This window comes from Vigna umbellata, chromosome 6 (genome assembly GCF_029865625.1).
Source record: "Vigna umbellata cultivar VRB3 chromosome 6, Vumbellata_1.0, whole genome shotgun sequence".
Taxonomy (NCBI): Eukaryota; Viridiplantae; Streptophyta; class Magnoliopsida; order Fabales; family Fabaceae; genus Vigna; species Vigna umbellata.
Window position 1 is genome coordinate 38706659 of NC_142170.1, and position 10644 is coordinate 38717302.

The window sequence follows — 10644 nt, forward strand, 5'->3', positions numbered from 1 at the left end:
TTTTACATGAATAAACACGTCCTCAAGCACACCTACAGGGTTAACTGTGCTACGGTTGATCAGTTGAATGACCACACCAGTAGTCTTAAGAGGTCCCAAAGATAGAGAAGTAAACATTGATAAAGGCCTTACATTTACAGAAGCTCCTAAATCTAGCATGGAATTATCAAACTTTGACCTTCCAATAACACAAAAAACAAAAAACATACCAGGATCCCTAAATTTTTGTGGTATTTCAATATGTTTGTAAACAAAGCTTAACACATTTCTCCCCAAATTTACAACCTCCTTATCCCTAATACGTCTTCTGTTTATGCAAAGTTCTTTAAAAAACTTGACATATTTTAGGATTTTTTCACAAGCATCTAGTAAGAAAATTTTGATCTCCACCTTTTTGAAAGTATTCAATATTTCTTGGTTTAATTCCTCCATTTTCTTATGTCTCGTCTTTAACCAATTTGGATATAGAAGAGGAGAATACGATGAAGACAAATTTTTAGAAGAAGTGTTAAAGGATTCTAACCTAGAGTCATTGGCAGCTGTCTTAGGTGTACCTTGTGATGGTTCACTTGATCCTCCATTTTTATCACATTGTGCATCTTCGTTCTTTGTATCTTAATCCTCTTGGCTTCATCAAGGCCTTGTATTTGCTTATCCATTCTCAAAGTAATAGCACTTATATTTTGTGGGTTGAGCACAGTTTGTGCAGGCAATTGATTTGATTCTTTAGCTTGTTTAGCTTTTATATTGTCCATCCTCTAAGTTAATTTGGCAATTGCTTTCTTAATTTCCACATTTTTCTCAAACTTTTTTTTTTCATGAAATCTTGTAGTGTTGAATCTGGTTAAGATTGTTGCCTTAACTGAGGTGGAACATAAAGTTGTTTGTGTTGTTGATACCTATTGGAGGATAAGTCATGATTATTTTGATATGGTCTATTTCCTCCAAACATGTTTGCAGCAAAATCTTGAAATGGATCCTCCATAGTAGTTTCCACCAAGCTAGGACATTCATCAATATAATGGGCGGTTGAAGTGCAAATTCCACATATGCTGGGAACTTATGGAGTTGAAGTTTTAAACAAGCTTGCAATATCATCGGTTCGCTATTTAGGTTATTCAATCTTTCATCTATATTTTTTCCATCTACTGAAAAACTTTTCATCTCGTGAATTCCCTTTAACAAGGTCATTGAATTTGCTCTTGTTTCAAATTGTTGATTGTTTGTTGCCTTTCGTTCTATTAACTTTCTATCATCTTTCTAGAAATTTTTCTAGGAAACATCCTCCACTTGCAACATTTGCCCATGACCTATCTAATGGATTCTAGCCTTTATAAAAATATAGAATTAGGCTATGTTCTTTTATTTGAAGTAGAGGGTAGGAAACAAAGTTTTTTTAATCTATCTCAATACTCATTAAAAGTTTCTTGATCTTTTTGCTTTATATCATGTATCTCTCTATGGATGGAAGATACTCGGATTGTAAGAAAATAATTTTCAAGAAAAAGTTTTTTATAGTTTTCCACTTGGTAATCCTTGTAGAGAGATAATACCACCAATCACTAGTGCAATCAAGGGAAATGGCACCGGTTATTTTCGCTTATAGGCACCGGTTTTACAACCGAGACATATACACGCGAGGTAAAAAGGGATAAGCTTAATGCCTCGGTTCTGAACCGAGTCAAAAAGGGATCGGTTTTCGCCTCGGTTCCTTGTGAACCGAGGTAGTATCTAAGAATGAAATGCCTCGGTTGGGACATTAACCGAGGCAGTAGAGTATTTTTTATTTTATTTTTTTAACCGATCAGTTTCTCCAGCTTTTTCGCCTCTCGCGAGACCGATCGGTTGTGACTTGCGTCCTTCTTTACTATGCCACCTTTACCAGACCACCACCCAACAACCGTGCGACCTTTACCGGACCACCATAGGCCACCACGCGAGGTCTTCTTCTCGAACTGGCGCAATCATCAACAACCCCCACAGACCAAAACAGCTCGAACGGATCCCCAAAAAGAAATTCCCCAAACTCAAAACCCTAGAGAGCGGCAGTGGTGCACCTGCCAGTGGCGACAGCGGCAGTGGTGCAGCCTAGAGAGCAATGTAGGTAGCCTAAAAAGAAATGGAGGTGGATGCTTCGTTCACGAAATGCAGGCAGCGAGATGGAAGCACCGGCGAAGGCAACAACAACGACATCAATGACGCGACGACCGACTTTAACGTAGCAACCAAGGTCACAAGAACCGCGAGATATGAGCGAGTTCTCGCGAGGGAGGAGCGAAGGAAGCGGTCCAACAACGGCCACGGAGGCGGGGCAAGAACGACGAAGGAGGCGCGAGCAATGGGCAGTGTTGGAGAATAGTGTTTGCTAAGAGGAAGAAGAAAGATCGAGTGAAGAAAACTGTTCGCGAAAGTGGAGGTGTAGTGCCAGAAATGCTCTACTACCTTGGCCATTCGATCAACCGATGCGTAATAGTTTCAGTGAATGGCATTTTTAAAAATAATTTAAACCTATATGCCTCGGTTAGGCGCCCAACCGAGGTCGTTCAGTCAACTACTGTCTCGGTTCTACAAACAAGCGAGGTCGTTCGGTCTGTTCAGTCTGTACGTTATTGCAAAGAGGTCGTTCGGTCTCTTCAGTCACAGTGGCAATAGAGGAATTTGCAGGGCTGACAGGACTAAATGCCTCGGTTAGGCGCCCAATTGAGGCCTTTCGGTCAACTACTGTCTCGGTTCTTCAAACAAGCGAGGTTGTTCAGTCTGTTCAGTCTGTACGTTAGTGGCAGAGAGGCCGTTCGGTCTCTTCAGTTAGAGTGGCAGCACAGGGATTTGCAAGGATGACAGGACTAAATGCCTCAATTAGGCGCCCAACCGAGGCCGCTCGGTCAACTACTATCTCTATTCTGCAAACAAGCGAGGTCGTTTGTATGTTCAGTCTGTACGTTAGTGGCGAAGAGGTCGTTCGGTCTCTTTAGTCACAGTTGCAGTAGAGGGATTTGCAGGGATGACAAGACTAAATTCCTCGGTTAGGCGCCCAACCGAGGTCGTTCGGTCAACTACTGCCTCGGTTCTGCAAACAAACGAGGTCGTTCGGTCTGTTCAGTCTGTACGTTAGTGGCAGGGATGACAGGACTAAATGCCTCGGTTCTGTAAACAAGACAGGTCGTTCGGTCTGTATAGTCTGTACAGGACTAAATGCTTCGGTTAGGCACTCAACCGAAGCCGTTCGGTCAACTATTGCTTCGGTTCTACAAAAAAGCCGAGGCTGTTCGGTCTCTTAGACAGGACTAAATGCCTCGGTTAGGCGTTCACCAAGACCGTTCGGTAAACTACTGCTTCGGTCACTCAAAAAACCGAGGCCGTTCGGTCTTTAGGTATCGCTTCGTTGATAACCGAGGCCGTTCGGTCTATAGGCTTCGGTTTTTCTGAAACCGAAACGTCATGTGTGATTTATGTGGATTCTCAAGTATTTATGTGGATTCTCAAATATTTATGTGGATTCTCCCTTGGCAACCCATTGAATATTTGTAGGGTATTTAATAGGTCAATTTTTAGCTCACACTCCTCATTAGTATACTCAATGTTACTACGAATAATTGTATTGTAGGAGGTGGCTGACTATCTAATGGTTCTTTAAGCCATTATGTTTGGGTTAGGATCAGGTGTAGGATCAAAAGAAATATTTATGCCTGGAGAAGATGAAGGTGGTGTGACTTCAATTGTTGAAGATGTTCCCTCAGTACAACACTAAAATTGCAAAAAACTTTTTTTGTGCAGTCTAGCTGAAATTATTCCTTTGTTCCTGACTATTTTTTTTTGTTCTTGCTTTAGAGAAAAATTTCAAATAAGAAATAAGTAAGATTTTGTTTGGGTCTACTCCTAGAAAGAGAGGTGCGTGACAATGGAAAACTTAACTACCAAGTTTTCCTAGTTAGAGTATTTTCAAACTAATCTCAAATATTTCTTAAGAGATATTCTTAATTAAAAAAAACAAAGACTAGCAATTTAAAAATAAATAAAGATTACAAAACCTCAAACTAAATTAAATGCATATGCTTTAGGAGAAAATAGAAAAATAAATAAAATTGAAAATAAGAATCAAAATATTAACCGTATTCCCCGACAACGACAAAAAATTTGAAAACGATGTCGTTGATGTGATCAAATTAATGCTACTAAACTATAGCAATTTCAATTTTGTTAAGATAGTAGCTAACAAAATAAAAAGGATAAATCCAACCCTAAGTCGTCTTCCAACGAAGACATAATTGATTTTTAACAAATTAGTTTTTGTAAAAATTATACGAAAGGGTTAGGAAAACAAAAATAATAAAGATAAAGATCAACAAAAGATTAAAGAGAAAAATAACAAAATATAGAAAGAAATAAATTTATAAAAGATTTAAAAAGATAAAAACCATTGCTAAAGAAAATAAGATGATTTCACTCTCTTTTCAAGATAGGATTCATGGTTATATAAAGATTATTATTAAAGTAATTAATGTCTTAGATTTTCAAATTAATCAATGTAAATTCTCACTATCAGTCAAAGTACATTTTTAATTAAAAGCAATAACTTTTTAGATTAATCATAGATAATTTAAATAAAGTACATTCTCAATTAAATATTACTATGCCTAATCATATTTATTCTTTTACATCTTATATCAAGTAAAAAGCTAATTAACCAAAGTGAATTCTTTATTAATTCTTGAGAAAGTCTTCACCTTTAACCAAAGTAAATTCTCAATTAAAATTAAAACCTCATAGACTCATATGATTGATATGTTATGTATATTTAACATCATGCTAACTTGCTATAAAGTAAAAATCATTACATTTACTTGATTAAGAAAAAAAAAAGACAGATAAAATAAATCAAAACAAAAATCAAAAGAAAAAAAACAAAGTTATTCATCTAACCTTATAATCCAGTTAAGAAATTATAGCAGAATCAACCCTAAAGGCTTAGTACTTCATGAAAGGTTGAACTAGAAGAAAAAAGGTTGGAGAACATGAGAGAAGAGGGAGAGGACGAAATTTGAACCCACCAAAAAGTTCCTAAGCTCCCCTAATGTGTTTTCCTCATTCCCTTTATATAGGCATTAAACTAGGCTTTATTTTGGGTTTTTCTCATATTATAATCTCCTTTCTGATAATGTAATCTCCTCCAATTATCTTATAAATAATTCAATATCTTAAATATATATTTCATTGTTGGGGAGATATAAAAATATTTGAGAAGATCTTTTCTAGATTCAAAAAGATTTGAAAAATATTATCTTTTGATATCTACTCATACAGTTAAATAAGGTTATTATTTAAAAATATAAAATAAAATATCACTAGTGCAAAATGGGATTAAGAACGCGGGTTATACATATCAGTTTCTAAAAAACAAAGCATATGTAAAGGCGGTGACATTTTTTCAATTTCAACAAACTTATACGCCTCGGTTATAGGGGAACCGAAGCATAAAAGCCAAATTACCTCGGTTAAAAGATAAATTGAGGTGTAATGTTCAACCACTTTTCGACAATTTTTTCAAATTATCCTACTGCCTCGGTTCTCTGACCAACTAAGGAAAAAAGGTTCGGTCCGAAAGGGGTAATTTACCCTAATCAGATTTCATTTTGAAAACAATTGTCCGAAAGGGGTATCCTTCATTTTTTTTCTCTTCATCATAAGAAATCCAGAAGCTTGAGGCTTTTCTTCACTGCGGCACACCACAAGATCCGCTTCGTACATCATGCGCGCAGGCCAGGTACCCTGCTCTATGCGTGCAAACCCTCTCCAACCTTTCCAACACTACCGCCAAGCCCCTCGACCTAGCCCAGGCCGCCGTTAGAGCTAGTATGGCTCGTACGCCTGGTCTCTTCGCCTACCTTAGGGCCCTAAAGGCTGCATCGCAGGGTTTCGGACTGAGGCAACGAGTTGCGGTGAGTAACTGCATGCAGCAAATATTTGACTCGGTGAGAGAGTTGAGCAAGACGCTAAACAAGTTGTGGCACCTCCGCGACGAAACATTCCAGTGGGAGATGAGCAACGTCCAGATCTAGACCAACGTCGCCCTCACCAACAGCGATACTTGCATATCTGGATTTAACGCTGTCGCCACCGCTACCGGGAATATCAAGTTGGAGCTCAAGCAAAGAGTCACCGACGTTTCCATGTTAAGCAACAACGCGCTTTACTTCATGAGCCACCTCGCTAACAACATCACGGGGAAGCCTCGCGCCAATTCCGGGAACTGATCGTGTCCATTCATCATGGTTCTTAGGTGTGAATATTTGAAGTGTGTTTGGAAAGATGATAGAAGATAGAAACCACGTTTAAGCGTTTTTTTTTCAAACACGCAAGCATCGGTAAGTGGTAAGGATCTTTTTGTAGTATAAGCTGCAGTATTGGTTTTTTTCTAAGTGACGAACGTGTGAATTATACAGTTACTAATATAACATGGCTTGTTATTAGTGATTTTGGGTTCTTAATGTATAAACACTGTCATATTCATATTTTACAGAAGGACTTTGTAATGAGGTAATGGAAACGCAACATATTATAATTTATGTGATTAATTAGGTCTTAAAACCCCTTTATTGTAGTCTCTATTGCAGAAAGGTTGAGGAAAAAAAAAGCCCTTATACTACCTCGGTTGAACTACAAACCAAGGCATAAGACCCCTCTACTGCAAAAAAGAAACACCCTTTATTGTCGCGGTTGTATTCGAACAGAGGCAAAAGCATACACCTTTTGGCCTCGGTTCAGAACCGAGGCAAAAAGGGGTAGATTTTTTATCTCGCCAGTATATAACCGCTGTCGTTTCCCTTGACTACACTAGTGTATCTTATGATATATTTTTCCTAAATTGTCTTTTATCATAAACATTTATCAATTATCAAAGTCCTTTTTGTAAAAATAAATAGAGAAAACTATAAGATCCAATTTTTGTTGCCTATTCCTTTTTCTTGGCTCAGCCAAATTTCTTGATTGACTTCATTGTGATCTTTATTATTTGTTATTCTCTGAACTATCTTTAAGGTGTCATGAAAATTTAGCTAATTTATTTTCATACTTCAAGAGTTCAACTTAGGTGCAACTACACTAACATACTTCAAAATATCCAAAGAATATTTATGTAACTAAATACTTATTTTTTACATACTTTTGTATCTCGTGCTAAATAAACGCAATTATAACAAATCCTAATTAAAATATAAAAACTAATTAAGAATCTAATATTAAAAAGTAAACGAGGACAAAAATATGAACTCAATTATAACAAATCTAATTAAAATATTATATTAAAATACAAATATCAATTAAGAATCTAATATTAAAAAGTTAAATGACGAGAAAAATATGCTATTTGACTTCCTTCGTGCAGTTTCCTTTCATGGACATTCATCTTCCTAAGGCACATTCAACTCTTCCTTTCATTATAATTTTTTCTATTTTTCTGTTTATATTTATTAAATATGAATGTCATGTATAACTGTTTTTAATTTATAGTAAGTAACGTTGGCCAAACAATAAATTAAATAAATTTTAATATATGTTAGAAGAGGTTAAGACGAATTTATTGGATTGAAACGAGATACATTAATATATAATTTTAGAATATATATCAATGACAAAAATGACTGACTTTTTGTTTAGTTTTATTGTGTCTGGATTCCTAATATCCCAATTCTTAAAATCACGAGTACAACTTTTACAAATTCAATGTTTGACTAGGAAAATCACAAATTACAAACACTTTATCTTGCATTGAACTACACTTACAATACATCAATTTCAAACTAAATATTTAAATTTAAAAGCATTATCAAGAGGAAAATCAAACAAATGTCAAACAATATTACATAGTAAATCAAGCAATTGGGTATGAAGCATCCATGGCAATGCCGCAAAGGCCTTCTTTAGCATCTATGCCTCGTTCCATTCTTATGTATCCTTGTTCACCCCATTCTGTGCCCCATGAATTCTTTACTATCCAAAACTCAGTACCATTATCGGTGATACCATAGCCAACTGCAGTAACACCATGGTCTAGTTCAGTTCCACATTCTCCAGTGAAAACCCCAGTTTTGTAAAATTGGAAAGCAGATCCTCCAGCATCAATGCTAACTGACACTGGTTGGTTTGCAACAGCTTTCTGCAGTGCGTCCTCACTATTTGCAGGTACCGTTTCATACCCTTTTATTTGAGCTTCAGGAGAAGCCTCTTTCGTTGTGTCACAAGTTCCATTAACTCCAGTGTAGGGGTAGTTAGCCTCACTGGTGATTCCACCATTTTTTATAATGAATTCGAAACCATCTTCCATGAGACCTCCATCACATCCTTGATCCACACTGTCACAATCCACTAACTCTTGCTCTGAGAGAGACACTAACTTACCTGTAGTTATCTGGTAGATACCTTCTGTTGCAGCAACCGTTGAAAATGCCCAGCAGCTACCTGGTTTTGAAACAAAATTTTGCTTAATGTCATGCAATTGTTAAAAGGTTATGTAACAAATTATAAGGGTCACTTATATTGTAGGGTTTGGTTTGTGCTATACCACATTGGCCTTGGTCCTTGATTTGAGTAACAGCTCCATTTTGCCTCCAATCCACTGCAGTAGGAATAGGAGTAACGTTTTCATACTTGAACGATGTTTGTGCTGTTTCTTTCAACTTATGAGATCCCTTGTATCCAGTGTGGGAAGCAATGAATTCTTCGTTGGTTTGGTCAGCTAGGTGATTGATGCCAAGCTTGTAAGGTTTGTTGCCAGCAGCATTGAAGGATTCAATGAATTGAACATTGTCCTTGAATATGAGGAAACGTTTTTGCTTCTCTGCAGCATTCTTATATGTTTTACCATATTTTTTCATCCACTGCTCATGTCTTTGGGCCATGGATCCCTCATTGATGTTGCGGGACATTACTTGGGAAGTGAAAATTGAGAGAAGGAGAAGTAGAGCCAAAACGTGCTGGTTTTTCCCCATGGAAGTCATGTTTTTGTAACAAGATTGATCGTATGTAGAAGTTGTGTTTGAAAAACTGATATGCTCTGAAGGTAATGTTTCAAATGGTATATATACAAGTGCTGTCTCTTAAAGAAAAATGTTTATATCAGAATCTGAATGAAGTTGTTTTCTAATGGATGAACCTTATCATGTATGTCACCTTCTTGTAGCATTTAGATCTCTTCTGCGTTAGAAAACAAAAGAGCGCAAACACAGCATCGGATTTTTGTTCCAATATATATTAGAGATAACAAAATTGATGTTTGAGCATCTATTTAGAAAACTTTTATTAATAACAAAACAGAAAAAAATCAGAAAAAGGAATATATTAAATTTTTAAATATGATTTAGTACGTACGTATTGAATAGAGCGAGATATCTTGCCTCAACATGAGAAATCAAATAAGTTAGTAAATTTTGTATTTTAGTGCAGATGCCACATTTTGTACTATTTGACTACAAGAATTGTGTTGTATTTGATGAATAAAAAACCTTTATGAACTTAGCATATTAGATACCACTTGATGAACTCTTGGGCTGCTGCCAGTTGCTTCAATGTATAGTATTAACTGATAATATGTACCTAAAAAATCTACATTCTGAATTAGTTTTATTTTTATAATTGGAATAAAAGGTAATTCTCTAATATTTTGGGAGTTCTCATGACCTGGAAAACAAAAATTTCCAATCCCCAGTCAAATAATTTAAATTTAAAAAATTGATTTCAAAACGTAAATAAATACTAGACATTATTGTATGAACTATGAAGTAATTTAAATTATCTAATAATTCTAAGTAAAAGAGAGATAAAAAGTACTAGATGTTTGTCAGTGCCTAACTTCTAAACATTTGATTCTTCGTCTGCATTTTTATATCTTTAATTATTCCAATAATGATATTTTTTTTCTACTTAAAAATGAATTATGAATATTACGTAAAAGGATTTATAACACGTTAAAGTAATAAAATTATCTTATCTTGTTCCCATAATTTCTAATGTTGTCAACACCGAATTACATCCAATGTATCACATTCATAGTTATCCAATTGTTCACTACTCTAAAATAAAGTACTCTATAAATATTTGTTTAAAATAATTATTGAAAAAGGTTGTAGTAACCCTTGTTTCCTTTTTGTTTGATATTTGTGTTGTGGACAAATGAGGCATCAGTATAGAAACCTGGCCAATAGAATGTTCCAAAATAGCTGCCATAAAAAAGCGAGGTCAAACGTGTGACACAAGAAAGCCTCGGTCTAACCAACTATAACACACTAATTAATTATATACTGTAGACTGGTTAAGCCCACTCTAATGCCTCGATAACAATTTTTAAAATAAAAAATGAGCTTTTAATGTTTGTTAAATAATATATGATCATAAAGTGAAAATTTAATTAAAAAACAATATTTAAAACATAGTCATCGTTTTTTATTAAAAAAAATTAGAGTGGACCAGATCCATTCTACAATGACAATGGGTTAAACCCACGCTAATTAATTAATTTTTAATTAAAACTAAAAATTTGCTTCCATGTAAATGATGTTAAGGAATAATTAATTTAAAAATGATTTAAATACTAATTAGTTTCCTATTTTGGTCTAGTTTATTTAATTTGGTCGTTATTTTGTTATAGTATTT

General features: G+C 35.3%; 1 protein-coding gene and 1 pseudogene across 3 annotated transcripts; one reads left to right on the forward strand and one right to left on the reverse strand.

Annotated features, from left to right (window-relative positions):
- The first annotated feature begins 2119 nt into the window (after positions 1 to 2119).
- On the forward strand, positions 2120 to 6251 carry LOC148197426 (pectinesterase inhibitor 3-like; annotated as a pseudogene).
- Positions 6252 to 7867: 1616 nt separating this feature from the next.
- LOC148197427 (vignain-like) lies at positions 7868 to 9872 on the reverse strand. 3 transcript variants are annotated; one of them, XM_088092739.1, is made up of 3 exons: positions 9824 to 9872; positions 8558 to 8950; positions 7868 to 8454 (listed from the first exon to the last, which is right to left on the reverse strand). In XM_088092739.1, exons 2-3 carry the CDS (start codon positions 8919 to 8921, stop codon positions 7868 to 7870), a joined length of 951 nt encoding a protein of 316 aa, XP_087948865.1. In that variant the 5' UTR covers positions 8922 to 8950; positions 9824 to 9872. The 3 variants fall into 3 exon arrangements, with proteins under 3 accessions (XP_087948865.1, XP_087948866.1, XP_087948867.1); XM_088092740.1 differs by lacking the exon at positions 9824 to 9872 and having other exon boundaries at positions 8558 to 8993; XM_088092741.1 differs by lacking the exon at positions 9824 to 9872 and having other exon boundaries at positions 7868 to 8526; positions 8558 to 8963.
- Positions 9873 to 10644: the final 772 nt, after the last annotated feature.